Genomic DNA, 26,617 nt, shown 5'->3' with positions numbered 1-26,617 from the left:
TATGGCTGTGAATGTGCCAGAAACGAGCCTACACTTTCTGTTGTTTCCCCAGGGTGTCTGCAGCATTGTGACGTATTTGTAGGCATACCATTGGAAGATTGACCATAAGAGACTACATTTACCAGGTGTCCGGCTGGTGTCCTCCGTCGAAATTGGTGCGTAATCTCCAGCTGCATGTATTTTTCCATGTGATTCAGAGGAGAAACCAAACTGTCACGCATGACTTATCATCGAATAGATATGTGAAAAACACCTTGAGGATTGATTATAAACAACGTTTGCCATGTTTCTATCGATATTATGGAGTTAATTTGGAAAAAGTTCGGCGTTTTGATGACTGAATTTTTGGGGTTTTTTCTTAGCCAAACGTGATGAACAAAACGGAGCGATTTCTCCTACACAAATAAGATTTTTGGAAAAAACTGAACATTTGCTATCTAACTGAGAGTCTCCTCATTGAAAACATCTGAAGTTCTTCAAAGGTAAATGATTTTATTTGAATGCTTTTCTTGTTTTTGTGAAAATGTTGCCTGCTGAATGCTAGGCTTAATGCTATGCTAGCTATCAATACTCTTATACAAATGCTTGTCTTGTGAAAGCGGGAAAAAGCCATAAATTAGCCGCGTCATTGTATAAACCGCGAGGTTCAAAGTGTGGGAATAAAGTAGCGGCTTATAGTCCAGCAATTACGGTATGTAAACTTCTGACCCACTGGGAATGTGATGAAAGAAATAAAAGCTGAAATAAATCATTCTCTTATTATACTATTAATGTGACATTTCACATACTTAAAATAAAGTGGTTATCTTAACTGACCTAAGACAGGGAATCTTTACTAGGATTAAATGTCAGGTATTGTGAAAACTGAGTTTAAATGTACTTTGCTAAGGTGTATGTAAACTTCCGATTTTAACTGTAGTATAAAGTGAATCGATTGAGTACTCTATGATAATAAAGGCTGGTCGAAGAATCACCCTCAGATGATTCGTTTAAAGTCCCGAGACAAAAGTACAGGTCGTTTATACTCAAGATACACCCCTTTCAACCTACATGACAAACAACAGATGTATAGAATGCGTCACAAGGTTAGGATTTGTATGAAAGATATTTGTAATTCACAGCAGACAGCATCTGCTGTAAAAACAGTTATCTTTGTGTAGATATTAGAATAAGGCAGTAACATAACAAAATGTGGAAAAAGTCAAGATTCTGAATACTTTCCGAATGCACAATATATAGAAGTCACTCCATATCTGCACTATTAATGCTGATCTACCCATTAAACCAATATCACATAAATAAAGTAAAGTCACCCAGTTATGCACAGTCAAGGTATCCTGCACACAGGCCTGAGTTCTTTGCCATGAAATGGGCTATCTGCGACAACTTCCATCATTGGCTACGGGGCCAGCAGTTCACCATATGGATGGATAATAATTCATTGACATACATCCTGACAAAATTAAAGCTTGATGCTTGTGAGCAGAGATAGGTGGCCAAGCTGGCACGGTACAAGTTTGATATCAAGTATATCCCTGGTCCCAAAAATGTCATTGCAGATACACGAGCAGAGAGCCCTTCGTACAACCCAGTGCACACCACCCCCTGACGAGGGTTCAGTACGAGACATTACTAACCGAAGCTAACGCTGTGCCCACAGACTGAGTGCAAGATTTATTTCGCTGGTCCACTCATTCCTTTGACAAAGCCTCTAACACCAATGAGGTGGTCATCGGGGTGGCAGGGTAGCCTAGTGGTTAGAGCATTGGACTAGTGACCGGAAGGTTGCAAGTTCAAACCCCCAAGCTGTTGTTCTGCCCCTGATCAGGCAGTAACCCACTGTTCCTAGGCCGTCATTGAAAATTAGAATTTGTTCTTAACTGACTTGCCTAGTTAAATAAAGGTTCCAGGTCATCTATAAGTCTTTGCTAGGTAAAGATGAGAAAAAATACAAATCTTGTGCTTTATTAAGACAGGAAGTTGCTGTCGTTCTTCACTCACACAGGCGCTGGGTGCGGGATGTGAGTACCCATGCACTGCTGTTGCCACAGCTTCTACAGGCTGGGATGCCATCAGAGCAGTCCAATGTCAATGACCTGCCACATGACCAAATTATGGGTAAGCAGCGTGATGACGATGTGATGAGCAGAGTGATCTTCTTTGTGGAGAGGGGGCGAAGACTGTCATGAGGAGAGCATCCTCACAAGTCTGTCTCGGTTCTCGTCTTCTGAGAAGTTGGAACGAGTTGACCATTACGATGGGTACAGTACGTATTGTGTTTCTAAGAACGTGTTTACAAAGAGGAAAAACATCCCTGTATGTGGTCCCAGTCTGTATGAGAGCCATGGTGTTGAAGGGTGTCCGTGATGAAGCTGGACAACAGAGGACGATGTACCTGACAAGACAAAGGTTCTTCTGGTATGGTCTGTAGAGGGATGTCAAGGAGTATGTGCGGTACTGCAGGAGATGCGTCAAGAGCAAGACTCCTGATTCAGAGGCCAGAGCTCCATTGAAGAGCATAATCACAACTGAGCCTCTCAAACTAGTATGCATTTACTTTTGGTCTGCAGAAGATTCCACAAACAAGTCCCTGGATGTGCTCATTATTACTGACCACTTTACCATGTTGGCTCATGCCTTCTTGAGTCCGAACCAGTCTGCTAAATCTGTGGCTGTGTCTACGGGTTGCCTCGCCGTATACACTCAGATCAGGGAGCCAACTTTAAGAGCACTCTATTTGCCGAGCTCTTGAGCGTTGCAGGCATCCAGTCCCACACAACGGGTCCTGTTAAACGAGGAATAGAATCCGGGCCCTGCCGGTGAGAGCAAAGCACAGATGGCTTCAGGCGCTGAAGTCTCTCACATTTGCATACAACTGTACAATCCATGAGACCGATGTTCGGGGAAAATGCAAAGACTGCCTGTCGATATAGACTTTAGCTCCTTCCTAGAGTACCTTGGAGTTTGTCAACTATGACCATTATGTTCGGTCCTTGAGGAGAGATCTGAAGGAGGCCATGGATAAGGCACAAGCATCTGCAGTGAAGCAGTTGAACAGGCATGCTGACCTATACGACAGAAGAGTCAGAGGAGCACCAGTGGAGATTGGTGATCAAGTGTTGCTGGCCAACAAGGAGGAGCGTGGAAAGCAGAAGATCGCTGACTGCTGGGAGAATACCATCTACCTTGTCACTGGAATGAATGCTGACAGTCACACCTTTAAGATTCAGAACAGCTCCACTGGCCAGGAGAAAACGGCACATCGCAAACTGATAATGCCAGTCAACTTCCTCACTCTTCCCCATGCTGCCTCCAATAATGGAACCGATGTCTGGATTAAAAGGACATATATGATGGCCTTTTGACCTCAGCTGCCATAGATGCTGCAGTGGATGATGATGATGATGATGATAATATTGATGCTGAGTACAGAACAAAAGTGTGGGTGTCAGAGCTTCCCTCTGAAGGAACAGATGACATGAGCCTGGAGGATGATGTGCGATGCTTGGATGCTCAGGACATTCCACCCCTTGATTCTGTTCAAGCTGTATCACAGCCTGAGGGCCTGCCTCAATCAGAGAGTCCTCATGACTGCCCAAGAACTTAAGTGTAGTGACTGAGCACACTGACCAGTCTCCATACTGACATACCAAATTCTGACCATTCCTTACCTGACCAGCTACACACGCACCTTCTACACCACAGCACATGTCACTGTCACCCCATGTGTAGTTGAAGGTTTTCTGGGTCGTATTAGGTCAAGGGCAGGGAGACTACTTAAACCGGTGTCGAGACATTGTCACGGTCGTCCTCCTCTTCATCTGAAGAGGAGAGGCGAGATGGATCGGAGGACCAAAATGCGGCGTGGTATGTGTTCATCATTAATTTTAATAAAGAAAACACTGAACACTGAAACCCTATACAAAAACAATAAACTAAATATCAACCGTGAAGCTAATGCGAACTGCGCTGAAACAAGCAATCAACATAGACAATCACCCACAAACAAACAGTGCAACCCAGGCCACCTAAGTATGATTCTCAATCAGAGACAACTAATGACATCTGCCTCTGATTGAGAACCATACTAGGCCGAAACATAGAAATCCCCAAATCATAGAAAATCAAACATAGACTGCCCACCCCAACTCACGCCCTGAACATACTAAATAATGAATACAAAACAAAGGAAATAAAGGACATAACGTGACAGGGAGTCAGAACAAACGGCTCCCAGAGCAGAGGAAAAGTATTTGGAACTGGTTGTGAGCTCTGGGCGAAGGGTCAGACAGGCTCTGTGAAAACTGATTGATGTGCTCCAAAAGGGTCTTCAGGTCTGGGTCATGTTGCTCGAGCAGGGTGCCTTGGCCGACAAGGGTTTGGTGGAGAGTAGCAGAGTCTGCTGGGTTCATCTCTCTGGCCAGATTGTACTGTTACACGGAGTGGAACAGGGGAACCCAAGAGCAGACTCGGTCGAGGAGACTGAGATGAAGTAAGAAAGGTATTTATTGACACACAGGGGGAGATGGAGTGCAGGTCAGGGGAAGCTTGGGCGGGTTGCTGTAAACCAGGTGTGAGGCTGAGGCTGGAGTGAGAGGGGTTGAGACAGGGTAAGCAGGTCCGGAGGGGAATCCAAGAGAGTAGTAGAGTGGGGAATCCAGGACAGAGTAGCAGGATGACGAGACGTGGGACTGGAGACAGGGACCAAAGTCAGAGTGGGCAGAAATTGAAAGTGGCAGGGCTGAGGATTAGTATTAGTAGAGGTCTTGATTATGGAACAGGTTGCAGCTGGTGGGGATCTGCTCTGAATCCAGCACACATGTCTCCGCCCACACAACAACACACACACATACAGAAAGAGAGAGAGGGAAAGAGCACTGGGGGAGGCGGCGGGTCAAGGAGACACAGGAAGAGCAGTAGGGGGTGTTGTAGGAGCAGATGTGACAAATTGATTGGAAAGGCACACACCTGTCTACTGCATATAATGTCCCACAGTTGACAGTGCATGTCAGAGGAAAAAACAAGCCATGAAGTCGAAAGGAATTGTCTGTAGAGCTCGGGGACAGGATTGTGAAGAGGCACAGATCTGGGGAAGGGTACCAAAACATTTCTGCAGCAAAGACTCTTCCTAGAGCTGGTCACCCAGCCAAACTGAGCAATCGGGGGAGAAGGGCCTTGGTCAGGGAGGTGACCAAGAACCCAATGGTCACTATGACAGCGCTCCAGAGTCCCTCTGTGGAGATGGGAGAACCTCCAGAAGGACAACCACCTCTGCAGCCCTCCACCAATCAGGCCTTTATGGTAGAGTGGCCAGACGCTAAGTGACTTTCCAAATGATGTCCCGTCAATTGAATTTCCCACCGGTGGACTCCAATCAAGTTGTAGATACAACTCAAGGATGACCAATGGAAACAGGATGCACCTGAGCTCAATTTCGAGTCTCATAGCAAAGGGTTCTGAATACTTATGTAAATAAGGTATTTCTGTTTTTTATATTTATTAATTAAAAACCTCTTAGGGAAGCTGCGAAAATTCGCAGCTTTTTGTTAAAAATCGCGCAACATTTCAGCGCCCTGCTATTCATGCCAGGAATATAGTATATGCATATGATTAGTATATGTGGATAGAAAACACTCAGACGTTTCTAAAACTGGTTAAATCACGGCTGTGACTATAACAGAACGTGCGTTTCATCGAAAAGTGCAGGAAAATCTGATCACTGAAAATGGAAAAAAATATCAATGCGCCACCTCCAAGGATTGTTAAAGGTGAACTGGATTAAATAAGGTCGAGGTTGCAATACCTACAGCTTCCACACGATGTCAACAGTCTTGTCATTTGCCTACGATTTGTTTCTTGGTCAAACAAAGAAGAGACAAGCCATTTCTTCTTGTATCCGACCGGATATTTTGGTTGAGATTTATCAGGACAGCATTTCCAGACGGACACCTATAGAATTGACATCGCCTCGTGATCAATTTTATCGCTTATTAACGTGTACTAATACCTAAAGTTGCATTACAAAAGTATTTCGAAGTGTTTTGTGAAAGTTTATCGTCGACTTTTTTAATAAAAAAAAATGACGTTACGTTAGAAAACTCTATTTTCTTCCGTTGTTCACAGTGTTCATAGATCGATATCTAGGCTATATATGGACCGATTTAATCGAAAAAAGACCCAAAATGATGTTTATGGGACATATAGGAGTGCCAAGAAAGAAGCTTGTCAAAGGTAATGAATGTTTTATATTTTATTTCTGCGTTTTGAGTAGCCCCCGGCTATCGCAAAATCTGTCGTTAGGTGACGTTGAAGTATTTTGGGGGATACATGCTATCAGATAATAGCTTCTCATGCTTTCGCCGAAAAGCATTTTACAAATCTGACTTGGTGGATAGATTCACAACGAGTGTAGCTTTAATTCAGTATATTGTATGTGCATATTAATGAAAGTTTGAGTTTCATCAAAAACTATACGTGGCGCACTTGAAATTTCCGCTGATTTATGTTCCCACCTCGGAACCACGGCCCTATGTGAAAACATTTCAACAAACCTGTTTTCACTTTATCATTATGGGGTACTATGTGTAAATTGAGGAGGGGAAATAATTATTTAATCCATTTTAGAATAAGGTTGTAACGTAACAAAATGTGGTCTGAATACTTTCCAAATGCACTGTATACTCCAACATTTTGAATTTGAGATCAAATGTTTGTTATGAGGCTACAGTACATAATGCCACCTTTTATTTGAGGTTATTTTCATAGATATCTGTTTTACCGTTTAGGAATTAAAGCACTTTATGTATCTAGTCCCCACATTTGAAGGTGTCATAAGGATTTGGCCAAATTCACTTATATATGTATTAAAGTAATCAAATGTTTAGCATTTGGTCCCATATTCCTAGCACGCAATGACTTGTCACTGACTTATGACTTCGTCATATCTCCAAATATACTAACCTCCCCTGTTATTGGTAATGGTGAGAGGTTAGCATGTTTTGGGGTTATGATATTTGTGCCTCTGTAACTTTCTCACTCATCAGTATTCACTTCTCATGATTATCCGACAACTATTCCACTCATATTGTTTTAATTACAGGTCATATTTCATAGAAATCTGGAAACCCTCGACAGTTACTTTAAAACCATTGCATGTACAGTACCTATGTTTGTCCTCTGTAGCGATGTGCTTTTATTTGCTGAAATCCATACTTTTTAATGAAACTTTTGTTCTGACTGTTGCCCCGTATTGACTGACAACAACTGATGTTGTCGGAGGTACACTCCGCCCACACAGTCGTCACAACATGACTCCTCTGATATGTACTTATGGTGTAGTTGAGAAACCCAGCTAAGGGACTCCTTAAATACACGCCACTTCAAAGTGACTCTTTGTAACAGTGTGGGTTAGGAGAGCATTTTCGTTAACCCTAAACCTTGTCATAACCTTAACCTAATTATCCTAACCTGCTACGTGTATTATGCTAACCTGCTGCATACGTTCTCATAAACGGATACGAAAAAGACGTAGTTGTATCGAAGTGGCGTATTTTTAGGGAATCTCCCCAGCTAAGGCATATCCTAGCCTAAATATGTATATCGTTCATTTTCCTTGTGCCTGAAAACGACAGTGACGGCTGGATACACTTCAACGAACGACACTGTGGGCTTATCATTCCTTTGTCTGAGCGGTTGACACCGTTTCCTTGAACGGGGACAGAGAGCTGAAAATGAGAAAGAAATAGAGGGCAATAGCTTTCTCTTCGTGTATAGCCGTAGCGCACAGGACGGCGGCGAATACAAGGTGGAGCAGCAGAGACCGCAGTTCCCGGTACTGAAGACGGACACGAGAGCTCATTTTCTCTGCAAGGGACGGAGGGCGGGGTCTCGTAGCATCAGCGCTCTCATTGTATGTCGGCTGCTGATGCTGAGCAGTAGCGGAGGAGGAAAAAAAAACCCAGGGCCATGGATACGGTTTTAAAAACCTTAGGCCTTAATACATCGTGGAGATTAATTACACGGTAAGAATGCTCTGTTTCTATTGGTTTCATATGTTATTTAAACTGTTTGACAAGGTATGACTAATAGAGCGATAGGAGAGAGGTATCTGCTTTTGCAGCAGGTTGATAGGAATTATCATGAAGCGCAAGCGTCATATGTGTGTTGTTACTGTCGTTATTATCAATCTTATGTCAGGGCATTGCAGTGCATCTATAAATGGGTGAGTTTATATGTAATTGTATGCTTTTCGCAGTTCATGCGTCGGGTAATTGTTATGTAGGCATTTTTAAATGAGCGTGTAGCTGTAGCTAACTGTCGGAAGTTACAGTATTGGCCTGCGCACAAGGAAGCATGCAGCCTTTCAAAGATGGAGAGGAAATTGCTGTTGGGTGCTTAGGCATATTATGGCCAGGGCCATTTTAAACTATGAATTCACACGATGAATTGGCAACATCTGTCTTTCTGTTAGTTACTGTAACTGACATCTGCTAATCACACGTTGGATAAATCATCATCAGTTGTTGAAGTGCCGTGGGTAAAACCGACTTGGATTGCTCTTTTTTTCGCTAGTGCTACGGTGCTGTTGTCTCCATAATTTAGGCTACCTGTCCCATCTGGTATGCTTATTGTTGTGTGTGATATTGATATGACAACACATAGGACTAGGCCCATTATATTCATAGCCATATAGCCATAAGAACAATAGTTACCATAAAAACAAGATCTAACAAGATCTGGAATTGTGTTCTCAAAAATGAAACCAATCTGATTGAAGACATTTGTAATAAGCGTGTCAACTATGTACATACAACATAACCATATGACATGTTAGGCGTACTACAGTGTTTGTATGCATGCACGGAGGCCTAGATATATCACAATCCATCCGCTAGGTTATCCAATACTGGGCACAACATCCTTTTTCAAATCATTGTGTAATAGGCCTCAATATCTGGAGAGCAGTTTGTTGTGGGATCACAACCATTGGGATGTTGTGGTCATTGTTGTGGATGGCTGATAGTTTGGGGATTAGATGTTAATACAGGCCCAGTCCATACCAGCCGACCCTCAGAGCAAAGGTCTGCTTTCTCATCAATCCTGGTCAGAGAGATCTTAATAGTTCATATGGATCTAATAGTTCACATGGAAATAGTATGTTGAGTACAGTGAATACTAACAATAATGATGTAAAAGGAAAGGGGGGCACAGTGGTAATCCAATGACAAGTGCTGTCCAGCCCAAATAATCAGACAGGAAGGATAATGTTAAACCCCAGTGATTAAACCCCAGGTCCTGTGGCACAGCCAGCACTGGAGTCAGAGGCTTGTATTCCAAATGGCACCATGTTCCTTATATAGTGCACTACTTTTGACCAGGGCGCAAAGGGAATAGGGGGTCATTTGGTGCACACAAGAGTGGCCCAACTGCACCATCTGCAAAGATTGCATAACCTGGATTTTCTTTAGAAATGTGTCTCAAAATGTAATATTTATCAGGAAATGACATGGGCATAACTCGACAGGGGCAATTTGGAGCGAACTGAAATCCAACTTGTTTAGGCTTGGCATTGGGAAATGTATTATATTCCAGCAGCATGCAATCTGAACAATATATGCATTGGCAAATGCAGTGAGCCTTGCAAAACAAGCTGCAATTGTATATGTTGTATGCAATGAAATGTACTGTATGTGAATAGAATGGTTATATCAATATGATGTATAGTATACTATGTGGCATGTATATATTTTATTACTTGTCATTGTTTATGTCAGAATGGAAATAAAGTTGTTTGAGTTGTTGTGAGCAGAAGGTGAAATTGGACACCTGCCAATGCCTTGCGAACAGACAGACATACATTTGCTGCTCCTACCTGAAGGGTAGTCTTTGGTATAAAAGTAGAATTTGAAGAGGTTATTTCCGAAACGCTATATCCACCAATTGTTCACAGTTGTGGTTTTTGATCAGAAATGATTGCTCATGGCTATATGTATGTGTGTGTAACATATTATTGTTCTAAGATTTTTTTTACAAATATATTTTTAGATGTGTATCAAAATGGGGTTTGTTGCAAAATGCCATATATCCATTGTTTAGCTTGAAAGGAGTGTGCGTATCCTGTATGTTTAACATACTGCATAAATTCAACCCATCATAAATCTAGCCTCTTGCTTTAGCGTTTGGTTATAGTTAGGACTCGTCCCAAATGGCACCCCTATTCCCACTACTTTTGACCAGAGCCCAGATCTCATATTACTGTATTGATGATAAATATACACAGCTCAAAAAAATAAAGGGAACCCTTAAACAACACAATGTAACTCCAAGTCAATCACACTTCTGTGAATCAAACTGTCCACTTAGGAAGCAACACTGATTGACAATAAATTTCACATGCTGTTGTGCAAATGGAATAGACAACAGGTGGAAATTATAGGCAATTAGCAAGACACCCTCAATAAACAAGTGGTTCTGCAGGTGGCGACCACAGACCACTTCTCAGTTCCTATGCTTCCTGGCTGATGTTTTGGTCACTTTGGAATGCTGGCGGTGCTTTGATTCTAGTGGTAGCATGAGACGGAGTCTACAACCCACACAAGTGGCTCAGGTAGTGCAGCTCATCTAGGATGGCACATCAATGTGAGCTGTGGCAAGAAGGTTTGCTGTGTCTGTCAGCGTAGTGTCCAGAGCATGGAGGCGCTACCAGGAGACAGGCCAGTACATCAGGAGACGTGGAGGAGGCCGTAGGAGGGCAGCAACCCAGCAGCAGGACCGCTACCTCCGCCTTTGTGCAAGGAGGAGCAGGAGGAGCACTGCCAGAGCCCTGCAAAATGACCTCCAGCAGGCCACAAATGTGCATGTGTCTGCTCAAACGGTCAGAAACAGACTCCATGAGGGTGGTAATGAGGGCCCAACGTCCACAGGACGTTTGGCATTTGCCAGAGACCACCAAGATTGGCAAATTCGCCACTGGCGCCCTGTGCTTTTCACAGATGAAAGCAGGTTCACACTGAGCACATGTGACAGACGTGACAGAGTCTGGAGACGCCATGGAGAACGTTCTGCTGCCTGCAACATCCTCCAGCATAACCGGTTTGGCGGTGGGTCAGTCATGGTGTGGGGTGGCATTTCTTTGGGGGGCCGCACAGTCCTCCATGTGCTCGCCAGAGGTAGCTTGACTGCCATTAGGTACCGAGATGAGATCCTCAGACCCCTTGTGTGTCCATATGCTGGTGCGGTTGGCCCTGGGTTCCTCCTAATGCAAGACAATGCTAGACCTCATGTGGCTGGAGTGTGTCAGCAGTTCCTGCAAGAGGAAGGCATTGATGCTATGGACTGTCCCGCCCGTTCCCCAGACCTGAATCCAATTGAGCACATCTGGGACATGTCTCGCTCCATCCACCAACGGCACGTAGCACCACAGACTGTCCAGGAGTTGGCGGATGCTTTAGTCCAGGTCTGGGAGGAGATCCCTCAGGAGACCATCCGCCACCTCATCAGGAGCATGCCCAGGCGTTGTAGGGAGGTCATACAGGCACGTGGAGGCCACACACACTACTAGCCTCATTTTGACTTGTTTTAAGGACATTACATCAAAGTTGGATCAGCCTGTAGTGTGGTTTTCCACTTTAATTTTGAGTGTAACTCCAAATCCAGACCTCCATGGGTTGCTAAATTTGATTTCCATTGATCATTTTTGTGTGATTTTGTTGTCAGCACATTCAACTATGTAAAGAAAAAAGTATTTAATAAGAATATTTCATTCATTCAGATCTAGGATGTGTTATTTTAGTGTTCCCTTTATTTTTTTGAGTAGTGTATATATATATATATATATATATATATATTCACTACCGTTCAAGTTTGGGGTCACTTAGAAATGTCCTTGTTTTTGAAAGAAAAGCACATTTCTTGTCCATTAAAAGAACATCAAATTGATCAGAAATACAATGTAGACATTGTTAATGTTGTAAATTACTATTGTAACTGGAAACGGCAGATTTTTTAAGGAATATCTACATACAGAGGCCCATTATCGGCAACCATCACTCCTGTGTTCCAATGGCACGCTGTGTTAGCTAATCCAAGTTTATCATTTTAAAAGGCTAATTGATCATTAGAAAACCCTTTTAAAATCATGTTAGCACAGCTGAAAACTGTCCTGATTAAAGAAGCAATAAAACTGTCTTTCTTTAGACTAGTTGAGTATCTGGAGCGTCAGCACTTGTGGGTTCGATTACAGGCTCAAAATGGCCAGAAACAAAGTACTTTCTTCTGAAACTCGTCAGGCTATACTTGTTCTGAGAAATGAAGTCTATTCATGCGAGAAATTGCCAAGAAACTGAGGGTCTTGTACAATGCTGGGTACTACTCCCTTCACAGAACAGCGTAAACTGGCTCTAACCAGAATAGAAAGAGGAGTGGGAGGCCCCGGTGCACAACTGAGCAAGAGGACAAGTAAATTAGAGTGTCTAGTTTGAGAAACAGATGCCTCACAAGTCCTCAACTGGCAGCTTTATTAAATAATACCACAAAACACCAGTCTCAATGTCAACAGTGAAGAGGCAACCCCCGGATGCTGGCCTTCCAAAGGTCTGCATCAGTGGCTTGTAGGTTATTTGTGGAAGCCAGGAGATGGTAAATGTGTTTATGTCAATTACCAGCCAATTACCGTGAGACCGGCCATTATTATCTTGACAATCACAGACTGACGAAAGTTTGTGACCGCCACAGCCCTAGTCTCTCCAGAGATGTTCAATCAGGTTCAAGTCTGGGCTCTGGCTGGGCCACTCATGGACATTCAGATACTTTTCCCAGTGCCACTCCTGTGTTGTCTTGGCTGTGTGCTTAGGGTCATTGTCCTGTTGGAAGGTGAACCTTCGTCCCCAGTTTGAGGTCTTGAGGGCTCTGGAGCAGGTTTTCATCAAGGATCTTTCTGAACTTTGCTCTGTTCATCTTTCCCTCGATCCTGACTAGTCTTCCAGTCTCTACCGCTGAAGAACATCCCCAAAGCATGATGGTGCCACCACCATGCTTCACCATAGAGATGGTGCCAGGTTTCCTCCAGATGTGACGCTTGGCATTCAGGCCAAAGAGTTCAATCTTGCTTTCATCAGACCAGAGAATCTTGTTTCTCATGGTCTGAGAATCCTTTGGGTGCCTTTTGGCAAACTCCAAGCAGGCTTTCATGTGCTTTTTACTAAGGAGTGGCTTCCGTCTGGCCACTCTACTACAAAGGCCTGATTGGTGGAGTGCTGCAGAGATGGTTGTCCTTCTGGAAGGTTATATATACAGTTGAAGTCTTAAGATTACATACACTTAGGTTGGAGTCATTAAAACTCGTTTTTCAACCACTCCACAAATTTCTTGTTAACAAACTATAGTTTTGGCCAGTCGGTTAGGACATCCATTTTGTGCAAGTAATTTTTCCAACAATTGTTTACAGACAGATTATTTCACTTATAATTCACTGTATCACAATTCCATTGGGTCAGAAGTCTACATACACTAAGTTGACTGTACCTTTAAACAGCTTGGAAAATTCCAGAAAATTATGTCATGGCTTTAGAAGCTGCTGATAGGCTAATTTACATAATTTGAGTCAATTGGAGGTGTACCTCCTAGAGATGAACGTACTTTGGTGCGAAAAGTGCAAATCAATCCCATAACAACAGCAAAGGACGTGTTGAAAGTGCTGGAGGAAACAGGTACAAAAGTATCTCTATTCACAGTAAAACGAGTCCAATATCGACATAACCTGAAAGGCCGCTCATCAAGGAAGAACCACTGCTCCAAAACCGCCATAAAAAAGCCAGACTATGGTTTGTAACTGCACATGGAGAAATGTCCTCTGGTCTGATGAAACAAAAATATAACTGTTTGACCATGATGACCATCGTTATGTTTGGAGGAAAAAGGGGGATGCTTGCAAGCCGAAGAACACCATCCCAACTGTGGCAGCATCATGTTGTGGGGGTGCTTTGCTGCAGGAGGGACTGGTGCACTTCTCAAAATAGATGGCATCATGAGGTAGGAAAATTATGTGGATGTATTGAAGCAACATCTCAAGACATCAGTCAGTAAGTTAAAGCTTGGTCGCAAATGGGTCTTCCAAATGGACAATGACCCCAAGCATACTTCCAAAGTCGTTGCAAAATGGCTTAAGGACAACAAAGTCAAGGTATTGGAGTGGCCAGCACAAAGCCCTGACCTCAATTCAATAGAAGAATTGTGGTCAGAACTGAAAAAATGTGTGCGAGCAAGGAGGCCTACTAACCTGACTCACCAGCTCTGTCAGGAGGAATGGGCCAAAATTCACCCAACTTATTGTGGGAAGCTTGTGGAAGGCTACCCGAAACATTTGATGCAATGCTACCAAATACTAATTGAGTGCATGTTAACTTCTGACCCGCTGGGAATGTGATGAAAGAAATAAAAGCTGAAATAAATCATTCTCTCTACTATTATTCTGACTTTTCACATCCTTAAAATAAAGTGGTGATCCTAACTGACCTAAGACAGTGAGTTTTTCCTAGGATTAAATGTCAGGAATTGTGAAAAACTGAGTTGAAATCTAGTTGGCTAAGGTGTATGTAAATTTCCAACTTCAAATGTATATTTATATATATATATATATATCAATGTCACAAATGTATCATTTGTACAGTTCTTTAATACAAAATGTAATTATTTGTCACGTTTGACTGTGTAAATCCTTGCGGTACTACCTTTTTCTATGAGAGTGATGTGGATATATCTCGTTTAGGGAAAAAAACATGATTGTTTGTCTCTGAAAAGAAACCGTCAAGTGATAGATTTCAAACAAACATGTCCGTCAGTTAACAATGCATAATTTAGATGTGTCAAAAAAAACGTAATTCCCATTAAAAAAAAGCGGATTTGCTAAAATTTCGGAAAATGTATACATCGTGTTTTGGAAACTCTTCAATTAGGAATTACTATCACAAACAAAGTGGTATGAAACAGCAGTGGTGCTTAGGAATTTACCGTACAAACATGACATGAGTACTTCAACACAGCGTAATACACGGCCTACATTTTCTATCAAAAGCGAAAATTGGTCAAATGCTACTCGAACACCAGAAATCTTTATTCATGACTGTGGCGGGCAGCTACAATGCATCATCTGCAGAATCCGGTAGCGACACAGATTTGATGTCTCAGTGGAGAGTTAAGTGGGTCATGATGCCAGTGTGCTTAATGATGTTGTGTTCAACCCTCACCATGCATCAGAGCTGGGAAACAGGCCACTCCTGCTGCGGGAACCTCACTGCCTTCTCCCCTTTCTCATTGTTCATAAGCCTTTACTTGCCTTATGTCTTGGAGTTCTGCTTCAGGCTTAAATCCAGTGGGAAGATGTGTTAATGCCAGAATGTGCTACGAGGAGATAGACCTATTCTCTTACTGCTTGTTTGAGCCTAACTACTTGCACTCTAACTGGCCCTGAGATTTGATTAATGAAATAAGAGGACATTTCACTAGAAAAATGGTGAAGAGTGTAGAGACGGACCTCTCTAAATCGTTTGGTGTGGTAAAAGAGCTAGACTTAAAACGAGGACGCTACATCTACCCAAAGACACAGGCGGGTTAGCTCTGCCCAATATGCTGAACTTCAATTGGGCATGCCATACCTTGCATCCATTTTTGAATGGATGCAAGACTATCTCAGGGGTGGGACACAGTCTCCAGAAGCAGGGGGCTGAAGACGCTGTACGGCACACAATGGGTCGCATACTGCGTGCCGTGCGTTGTAAACGTGAAGCCAGAGGGGTCAGTTTTTTTCCCATCTTTGCTCGAGAACTATTGGTCCATTGCTACGTCAACGCTCGAATAGAAACGTAGTTTACAACCCAGGTTTTGATGCCAACACAGCCTCTACAGTCCCATTAGCTTTCATTGCAGCCTTGTTTGAATGCCTCGGTTATGCAAAATGTGTCCGGGACACTGCTAGGTTTTAGCAGGATGAAAGGAAATGAAAACTTTTATACTAACTGAGTGTGGCAGCTGATGCTGGAGCATTTGCCTAGAGATTTCGTTGACCTGTTAGAGAGGGGCAGAGATGATGAGGCTTGGCGCTCGAAATGTCAACCTTAACTCAGTGTAAAGGGAGTGAGGGGATGCCGAAATGTACGCTTATTGGTGAAATGTGAGGTGTGTGCCTGTGCAGAGAGTTGGGCAACTAACTAATATTTGTACTATTTTTTATTTTTTTTGCCCTTTCTTTTTTAATGTTTTGTTTTGTTATGTTACTGTTACACTATATTGTTTCTGATTGTTACACCATTGTAACCTATGGTAACACCCTTGATGTTGGTAACACGCCGACAGAGATGGTCGCCTCACTTCAGGTCCTTAGGAAACTATGCAGTTATATATATTGGCCCTTATACGTAGTTACTATACTGTAATAACTGTAACTGTTTTTGTAACCGAACCAATCAGAGACTTAACTACTTTATTATTAACACATCGTAATAATACAAAACAATTCATCAGCATGCAGGACGCTTTGATCAGTGGCACAAATTCTCTCGTTCACTTCCGCTTGTAAATGTCCACACTCACCAAAAATGACATTCTGTAGCTACTAGCTGTGCTTGTATAACTTTATGAGCTGGATTTGCCTGTCTTTGCAATGACTTTGTTCCTTTTCATTTGTTAGCATTTAGCTAAAAGTGTCCATATGATTTTGCTATTAGTTTGTGCTACCTTTGTTAGCATTCTGGTAATAGATGCCCAATTGGCTTTTCTTGCGTTTTAGCATCCCCTTGTGTGCTATGCCGGTAACACTGTAAATCCCGGGATGAGAGAAGGACGGTATGACAATATGAAAATCTGGATACCGCCCAAGCCTAATGCTCACACATTCTCTGTGTCACATGTCAGGAAGGGAGCTGATGCCAATAGTCTATCAAATGAAATGTAATTAGTCACATGCTTCGTAAACCCAGCATGTGGCACACACATACTGGGTGTGACCCAATAATATAATTTTTTCCCTGACGTGTGAGCTGGGATTATGTCCCATCACCAAATATGAAATAGGACAATAATCTGATTTACGAGTCTACATATTCGTTTAACCGTCGCCACCTGGTTCTGACCGATTGTAATCTACCGCAGCATTCCTCTAGCATGGTTAGTTACTGGGTTAATGCAGCATTAGCCCTCGTGTGTAGTGTAGTGTAAAACGGTTGGAGCTGGTCAAGAGCTTCAAGTTCTTCAGTGTCCAAGTCACATATGACTTCAAATGGTCCTCTCACACGCTAACAGTTACAAAGAAGTCACGACAGCACGTCTTCCCCCTCAGGAGGTTGAAACGTTTTGGCATAGGCCTTCCAGATACATTTCCTTCGGAAAGTATTCATAACCCTTGACTTATTCCACATTTTGTTGTGTTACAGCCTGAATTCAAAATGTATCTCACCCATCTTCACAAAATACCCCATGATGACAAAGTGAAAACGTGTTTTTTTATAAAAGTTTGCAAATGTAGTGAATATAAAATACCGAAATATCTCATTTACATAAGTTTCACACCCCGAGTCAATACTTTGTTGGAGCAACTTTGGCAGCGATTACAGCTGTGAGTCTTTCTAGGTATGTCTCTAAGAGGTTTCTACACCTGTATTGTGCAATGTTTGACCATTATTATTTTCAAAATTCTTCAAGCTTTGTCAAATTGGTTGTTGATTTTTGCTAGACAACCATTTTCAGTTCTTGCCATAGATTTTTCAAGTTTCAAGTAGATTTATGTCCAAATTGTAACTCGTCCACTTAGGAACATTCACTGTCTTCTCGGTCAGCAACTCCAGTGTAGATTTGGCCTTGTGTGTTTGGTTATTGTCCTGCTGAAAGGTGAACTAATCCCCAAGTGTCTGGTAGAAAGCAGACTGAGCCATCCTATTACTCTAGGATTTTGCATTCTTTTTTATCCTGAAAAAAATCCCCAGTCCTTAACGAATACAAGCATACCTATAACATGATGCAGCCACCACTAATGCTTGAAAATATGGAGAGTGACTGGGTGTATTGATACACCATCCAAAGTGTAATTAATATCTTCACCATGCTCAAATGTATATTATTCAATGTCTGTTTGGGAGACCTCCCTGGTCTTTGTGGTTGAATCTGTGTTTGAAATTCACTGCTCGACTGAATGACCTTGCAGATAATTGTATGTGTGAGGTACAGAGGAAGTCATTCAAAAACATATTATTTGTTCAGCAATTTTTCACTCCTGAATATATTTAGGCTTGCCATAACAAAGGGGTTGAATAGTTAGACTCAATACATTTCAGCACATCATTTTTAATTAATTTGTAAACATTTCTAAAAACATCATTCCACTTTGACATTATTGGGTATTGTGTGTAGGCCAGTGACACAACATCTCAATTTAATCACAACAAAATTAGGAAAACTATTTTTGATGCTGAATGTTATCATATGTTCAACCTAATATTAGATCAAGGAAACCTGAATGAACAAGTAACACGACCATTGAAAACATTCATTTAAAATATATATGCAAAAGTAGAGAAAATCAGAAAGGGGGCAAATACATTTTCACAGAACTGTACATTTTTCATGGTTATTTTCATCCATTTCTATGCTCTACTGAACAAAGAGCCATTTGGGAGCCAAGTGAATGGCTCTTTTAGATGAACAGAGCCAAAAGATCCGCCTCATTGAAAACAATCTGAATGCTCATCACTAGTGCCTGTGAGGCAGCGCTGGCACATATACTTTTTTGGAATGAAACTTACTTGTGTGGCAGTTCGGGTGCCAGAATCACCCTGTGGCTTTAGTAAGAACTGCCATTGAATCTGTTGAAAATACATGGTCACTAACCACAGTATTTATGCGAAAAGTCATATAAGAAAAAAATCACGACAGCTGTGATGGAAACAGGAAACAGGAAAGTTTCGAGGGTAATTTTATAAATGCCGACAGATAATTGGTTTGTTCCACATGGTGGGATCCATGAGCAAAATGTGTAGAACAATCAGAAGAATGAAAAGCCCCATTAAAAACATTTAGGATGTACAGTATTTGTTTCCACCCTAAGGTCATGCACTATTCATGAATCACATTTAGCACATTTATTCTAAAAACATAAAATACCGTCAAATACTGTCATACCGTCAAAGATTTGAAAAATATTGTGATTTTATATTTTGTCAGTATCATCCAGCCCTACATTATTGAGCTATTGATTGTTACCTAAAATCCTATGAATGGTTTTCAACTCAGTAATTACACTAAATGTTAATAATGCACGTTAAATCTGGAGTTTGCAACAGAGTGTAACGGAGGACATTGGAGCCAGACAGCCCTTCACTGAAAAAGTATCTGCATGTGTTCACCCAGCCACAATACTAGTGGACCTTGTAGCAGTGTCTGTCAGCATTCATTTCAATACCATTTCATTGACTTCCCTTACATTAGTTTTGCGTTTCATACATACCTAATTCTCTGCGATTATTTTAAATTATTTTACAACACTTTCGGTGAATAGTAGGCCTACTCGTGTACGCTTTCCTGCCCTTGCCCAGAAGTGCTTTGAACAAAACTAGTGCCTTGAATCTGTCTCGCATGCATCCGTGCTTGTAACTGTTGATTAGCCCGCAATGAACAATGTTTAATACGTTGTATTTAGAAGTTAGGATTCCATAATGTTTTCAGACAACAACTAGGATGACTTTCGGGCACGTTTATTAGGTTGCGTTACGCCTTCTGACATTCTGATGTGGCATGGAACCACAGTTATTCTAGCCATGTCCTCCTTTTTCTTTTAGGATCAAATGTTCCAGAACAGACCCATTTGCTATGGTCGTAAAGACTCCAGAGAATAGCCTATATGACTTTGATATGATTTTGAACAGTGGATGAGACATTGTCTCTTGCTGTCTGCACATTCACACTCTGCAAATAATATCAACAGTAATTCAACAAAACAAGCCATGGTCCTTTGGTCAGAAGCCATGAGCAACACTCACCAGCGATTAAAAAGCCTAGCAATAGTGGACTGATAAGCGCACGAGGAAGAGACGTGACCTTGTAATTTTCATCTGAAATCTTAGTGTAATATTTGAATCATCATTAGGCCTCTGTCTCTGATGATAAGGAAATGATGCAAGGGGGTTATGGCACGGTGTGTGTACAACCGCTGAGATTATAGGGCATGGGTTATACAGTCTTCGTTAGAGACTTCGGCTATGTGCTACAGTGGTCCGGTGGTGACACTCCTGGCTCCATGCACAAATATGACTCCCCTTGGGGACCGCGGTTCAATCTCTGTGTGCTCTTTTCTCAATGTGACTTCCCTACACCTCTCTCCCACCTCACTCCCATTTGTCTGTCAACATAGCATCCAAAAATATGAAGAGAGTGTTTCTCCACTTTCCTTTTTAAAAAAAAAGAGAGATTCTGAAGAGAACCTCCCCCAACTTTTTTTGTCTCTCTCCTCGTCAAGACCAGTATGTAGGGAATCTAGTTTCAGGTGTTTCTTTTCCATTAGGATATATCTCCTTATGCAGCCCTACTTTATGCATCACTACCAGTGTATATACAGCTGCCCTTCCTCTCCCCCACTCCCCCACTCTCTACTCTTTTCTCATCAAACAACATGTATAACACATGCAGAGTGCCATACATCAAATTGCCATGACTACCACATGATTTGTACAGTTAGACAAAGAAAGTTGTTTCAACAGTGACTTTTCAGAATGTTCACCTCTAAAGTCAGTTCAGATACAACAGCTGTCATGAGATGAGGCGAGATAATTTTTTTTTTTTTTAAACTTGCCCGTTTTAGAATGTTGTGTTGCATAACAGCTGACTAAAGACGGGGCATTCAGATCAAGGAGAAGAGACGTTCGGGTGAGACCGTTTCCACGGTAACGGTGCCTCTTTTCAATGACGTGATGAAACTTTAAAACAAAGTTGCCACTTGTTGTAGCAAGGTGTTGTAGCAATCGAGTGTTAAGAAATATAGGCACCAGAAACAGGGTACACTTTTATACACACTTAAATATCAGCAATCTACAGGGTAGGATCTTTATTTGAGCTAGTTTCCTACGGCAGGAAAATAATCCTGTCGCAACAGGAAATGTGATTTATTATGTGGATTATAATTCATGGATTTTTTGTTGTTGTTGGGTTTGACATAAGGGCAAATCAAGACTGACATTTTAAAGTGGAAATTACAAACTTTAGAAGCCTTTTAAAACCTCCAATACACTACAAGTTTGCATTTTCTGCAGGAAAATTCTCAGCAACAAAAGAGTGATCAAATTAAGATCCATAGCTAAAGATTTGACATGTTGAATCTTGGAAACTCCAGCCGACGACACGAGACGTTATAAAACTAGACCGCTCAGATCAGACAAACTATGTTCTTTAAATACAATTCCTTTAGACCCTGTCGCATCAAGTTGCGTCTCACCTTATGTATAACGCGCTGTGGATGTAGCCTACCGGTTCTTCCACATGCTGATGTTCAATTATGTGCGCTGGTCTGCATCAGTCTTAACAGGTTGGAACATTTGGCATCGAAAACCACTGGCTGACACTGTCCCTTTGTGGTCATCTGTGAGGATGGAAACCTGGTCAATGTTTACTCACTGTGCAGCTGCCTGACCTGTCTAAGTCAATGAGCCACTCCTGACCAGTGGCTACTGCCAATACTGTACGGTACATTGCCGGCACCATGCAATTAACTGCTTTACTATTATACTTGAGCAATCAATGTTTGTAAACAGTTAAGTTGAGTTGAGCTCCATATCCTTCAATTACGATTGTCAAAAATGTTTTTTTTATTTTATTCCTCCCCACACACAGCTCTACTGTCTACTAAGATAATGAGGAAGAGGAAGAACTGGAAACCTCGGGAAGTCTCTATGAAAGCATTGGAGGAGCTGTAGTATTCGACTCAATGGCGAAGAAGGGCCGTACCAAGGGCGAGAAGCCCGAAGCGCTCATCTCTGCCCTACAGGCGGCTAACGAAGATCTCAGGTCCAAACTGACTGACATTCAAATAGAACTGCATCAAGAGAAATGCAAGGTAGGCCATTTTGTAACACTACGTTGCATGTAAACCGTCCCTTCTCAAATGCACCTGTCACAGTGGGTTTCAACTGCAGATGAGGTGTGGCATTGAACTTATAGTCACTACACACAACCTTTGACATACAGCTCGCTTTCAACATTTTACAAGGTTTCACCTAGATGTACAGTGATGTTTTGAGTTATATATTGACCTGGTCTGGCTGAGGTATACCCCCTTCACAGTTGGCACACAGTAGATGTAGGCTATGGCTGTTGTTGTACATTCACCTGCTCTACGATGGCAGATCGAGATCTCTGCTTGGCCCTATCTGCCATTATCTGTTGTTTTGAATTATATCTGACACCGTAATTACATATTTTTATCTACGTAATAGGTGCTAGATGAAGAGAATGGCCTCAGGCTGTCTGTAGTATCTCTCTAACCTTGCTGCTTTTATGATGTTGACCCAGTTCTCTTTGTCTACTCTCCCTCTCTTCCCGGGGCCTAGGTGAGTAAGTTGGAGCGTGAGAAGGTGCAAGAGTGCAAGCGGATCCGGGAGCAGGAGCAGCACCGGCACACGGCCACGCTGACAGAGCAGCGAGCCAAATGGCACGAGGAGAAGCAAAAAGAGCTCCAGGCACTCAGGGAGAACCTGGTCCGCCAGCATGAGCAGGAGCAGGCCCGGGTGGCCAAGATCAAGGACCAGGAGAACCAGCGGCTCAAGGCGGCGCTGAGCGCCATGCGGGACGGCAGCGGAGAGAAGGTGCGCACGGCGTTGACCCTAGAGGCCAAGGAGGAGGCACGACGCTTTTTCGACGTGGAGAGGGTCAAGCTGCTACAAGAGATCTCGGAGCTCAAGCAGAACAAAAAGCAGACGGACGAGGCACTCAGCACCATGATTCAGGCGGATAAGATGAAGGCCGGGGATCTGCGCTCCGAGCATCAGATGCATCAGGAACAGATCTCCAAGATCAAGTGGGACAGCGAGAAGGACATCCGCAGACTGGTAACAACTGTCTTGACTGGAGGATGGGTAGAGGGTAGAGCAGAGGGTCTGATTATGGATACATGTCTTGCTGAATACCAGACGTAGCCGTAGCTGGTCTATACATCTCATTGCTCCATACAGATAGTTGGCCCAGGAAAATCATCTGTCAGAGAAGTTCTGAGCAGCATATAGAGTAGTTTAGTAGAGTCTCAGTCTTTTGAGACGGAGTGATGTCTCTATGGATTACGTCATACCAATTATGCAAGTCTGCAGAACATTGGGGTCGTTCCACCAATTTGGTGCCAAATTGTTATATTCTATCATGAAGAGCACATGTTCAACTTCATCAAAAACACATTTTCTCATCTCAAGAGGTTAAATAAAAAATGGTTTATACTAAGTGCTTATTAAGTGCCAAATAAAGTTACAGGGTTGACCATTTCTTCTTAAATCAGCCATACATCCCCTTGTTACAGGGGGAATGGAAGCTTGTTGTGTGCAACAGGGAGTGGCAATTTATTGCAAGCTTCACCCCCCAAAAATGAATTTTTAAAAACATATCTATGGGTAACAGGGTGGATGTGTTATGCTTGACCCGCTCAGTTTTCCACCATAAAACACCATCAAATTGCCAAAAAGAGTAGAACAATCTGCTTTTACTTTATAATTTGACTATTATATGTTTAATGTCTGTTATTTCAAAAATAATTTTATAAGGAATAGTTTCACCATTTTAAATTGAGAGTTAAGTTCATGTAACAGGGCGGACATTAAAATGAGGGACAGATGTACACTACCGTTCAAAAGTTTGGGGTCACTTAGAAATGCCTTTGTTTTTGAAAAGAAAAGCACATTTTTACGTCCGTTAAAATGAGATCAAATTGATCAGAAATACAGTGTAGTCATTGTTAATGTTGTAAATTGCTATTGTAGCTAGAAGTGGCAGATTTTTAATGGAATATCTACATAGGCGTACAGAGGCCCATTATCAGCAACCATCACTTATGTGTTCCAATGGCACGTTGTGTTAGCTAATCCAAGTTTATCATTTTAAAAGGCTAATTGATCATTAGAAGACCATTTTGCAGACAGAGTTGCAAAGAAAAAGCCATATCTCAGACTGGCCAATAAAAATAAAATATTAAGATGGGCAAAAGAACACAGACACTGGACAGAGGAACGAAGGCCAGCATCCTGGGTACTATTTAATGAAGCTGCAAGTTGAGGACATGTGGGGCGTCTGTTTCTCAAACTAGACACTCTAATGTACTTGTCCTCTTGCTCAGTTGTGCACCGGGGCCTCCCACTCCTCTTTCTTTTCTGGTTCGAGCCAGTTTGCGCTGTTCTGTGAATGGAGTACTACACAGCGTTGTTCGAGATCTTCAGTTTCTTGGCAATTTCTCACATGGGATAGCCTTCATTTTTCAGAACAAGAATAGACTGACGAGTTTCAGAAGAAAGTCTTTGTTTATGGCCACTTTGATCCTGTAATCGAACCCACAAATGCTGATGCTCCAGATACTCAACTAGTCTCAAGAAGGCCAGTTTTATTGCTTCTTTAATCAGGACAACAGTTTTCAGCTGTGCTAACATAATTGTAAAAGGGTTTTCTAATGACCAATTAGCCTTTTAAAATGATACAATTGGATTAGCTAACATAGGAACACAGGAGTGATGGTTGCTGATTTGTTACTTTTATTTAACTAGGCATGTCAGTTCTTATTTTTGATGATGGCCTAGGAACAATGGGTTAACTGCCTGTTCAGGAGCAGAACAACCTTGTCAGCTCAGGGAATTGAACTTGCAACCTTTCTTTCTTGGTTATTAGTCCAACGCTCTAACCACTAGGCTACCCTGCAGCACCTGATAATGGGCCTCTGTACGCCTATGTAGATATTCCGTTAAAAATCAGTCGTTTCCAGCTAAAATAGTCATTTACAACATTAACAATGTCTGCACTGTATGACTGATCAATTTGAAGTGATTTTAATGGACAAAACATGTGCTTTTCTTTCAGAAACAAGGACATTTCTAAGGGACCCCAAACTTTTGAACGGTAGTGTAAATGAATCACTAATCACATTAAATAAATCATGATCTTCAGAAATTACTTTGACAAAGCAACAAAATAACCAGTGCTTTACAATGATGGTGAAAACTTTGAGTAGGTTTGTGGTTAAGTGGTTTAAAATCTTCCTATAAGTGACGCATGGTTGATGGAGGGCCATGTCAATATGCTGAATTTGATTTGATTTATTGAATTCTCCATGTGGTCTATATTGAAAGGTACTTAATTTAATACAAAAGGCTTTACAAGTCAATATTGGTGCACAATTTGTTCTTCAAATATCAGGGATGCAAAAGGCACTCATTTCGTGGAATGATCCATTGACCTTTTCTTGCTAGTTGTGATGGTCATCATCAAATGACATATGTTACACGATATGATACATCATTCTTTCACGTGCTACTCTTTTGCAGGGGTCAAAGTAAGCCAATACGGTCCGGTATGGAGTACCTGACAAAAAAATTGTGCTGGTACAGCGTACCGCTAAAACACGAGCATATCACAATAATTAAAACAAAGATGACAAGAAAACTGTAGGTTAGTACACCGTAATTAATCATCATCTCCGGTCAGCCGCAAGTGCGTGAACACATAGGTTGTCCCGTACCATGAATACATTAAATCTACTTTCACCCCTGCTCTTTTGTAAGGAACTGTGCACATGTCTGTCTGTCCGTCCATCCATCCATCCATCCATCCATCCATCCATCCATCCATCCATCCATCCATCCTTCCTGTCCATCTCTCTGTGTCTCATTAACCACTCTCGGAGTTTCCTGTTTGCTATGCCCTCCTTCAGGTGGATGAGATCAAATCCAAAGAGCGCACCATCTTCTCTCTGGAGAAGGAGCTGGAGAATGCCATTGGCTTGCAGCAGAAGATGCAGATGCAAAAGGATGCCCTGGATGACCAGCTATTCCTGGTCAAGGAGGCAGAGTGTAACCTGGGCAGCCCCAAGAGAGAGATCCCCGGGCGGGCTGGGGACGGGGCGGAGCACTGTGGCAGCCCGGTACGACATAGAAAGGCAGAGGGGAACTTGGAAATGGTACTAAACAGATTATAGAAATGTAATAATGAAGCCAATCCAAAAGCAAATGGAAATTAATGGGACAATTAACCGATAATGAGCGGTAAAATACTGTAGGCCTACACTAGTTTACGCAGCTTATGTAGAAAAAGCTTAACAAGAATGACATGAATAAGTGGTCAGAAATGTACTTTTAAGGACAGGATTAAATTAGCCTGCAATTCGAATCACGCCGATCACCTCATCCACACAGAGCGACATGGTCTTTGCACATTGCAGGACAATGATCAAACTGCTTTCACACAGCGTCAAACAAACGCAGTTTGGCTGTGGCCGTTCTCTACATGAAAGTTGTATCGCTCATATAATACCACAATTTGACTACCAAAAGCCGCACTCCGTAGTAGAAGTCTTCACAGATCCACCTGTACCCGGATACCCGAAACCCGATCCGCGGATCTA

The 26,617-nt window shown here is 42.2% G+C and overlaps 1 protein-coding gene across 4 annotated transcripts in view; it reads left to right on the top strand.

The window, feature by feature from the left end:
- Positions 1-7,397: 7,397 nt before the first annotated feature.
- LOC118390883 (janus kinase and microtubule-interacting protein 2-like) overlaps positions 7,398-26,617 on the top strand; it is a 38,225-nt gene continuing 19,005 nt past the window's right edge. For 2 of the 4 annotated variants that reach the window (XM_035781603.2, XM_035781605.2), the window contains exons 1-4: positions 7,398-8,021; positions 21,865-22,087; positions 22,581-23,078; positions 25,928-26,173. In XM_035781603.2, the coding sequence (XP_035637496.1) occupies positions 21,959-22,087; positions 22,581-23,078; positions 25,928-26,173 (873 nt within the window). In that variant the 5' untranslated portion in view covers positions 7,398-8,021; positions 21,865-21,958. The remainder of the gene's footprint in view (positions 8,022-21,864; positions 22,088-22,580; positions 23,079-25,927; positions 26,174-26,617) is intronic. The other 2 variants (XM_035781604.2, XM_035781606.2) reach the window with 1 other exon arrangement.

Source organism: Oncorhynchus keta, chromosome 12, assembly GCF_023373465.1.
Source record: "Oncorhynchus keta strain PuntledgeMale-10-30-2019 chromosome 12, Oket_V2, whole genome shotgun sequence".
NCBI classification, from domain to species: domain Eukaryota; kingdom Metazoa; phylum Chordata; class Actinopteri; order Salmoniformes; family Salmonidae; genus Oncorhynchus; species Oncorhynchus keta.
This window is presented reverse-complemented; position numbering and strand designations above follow the sequence as displayed.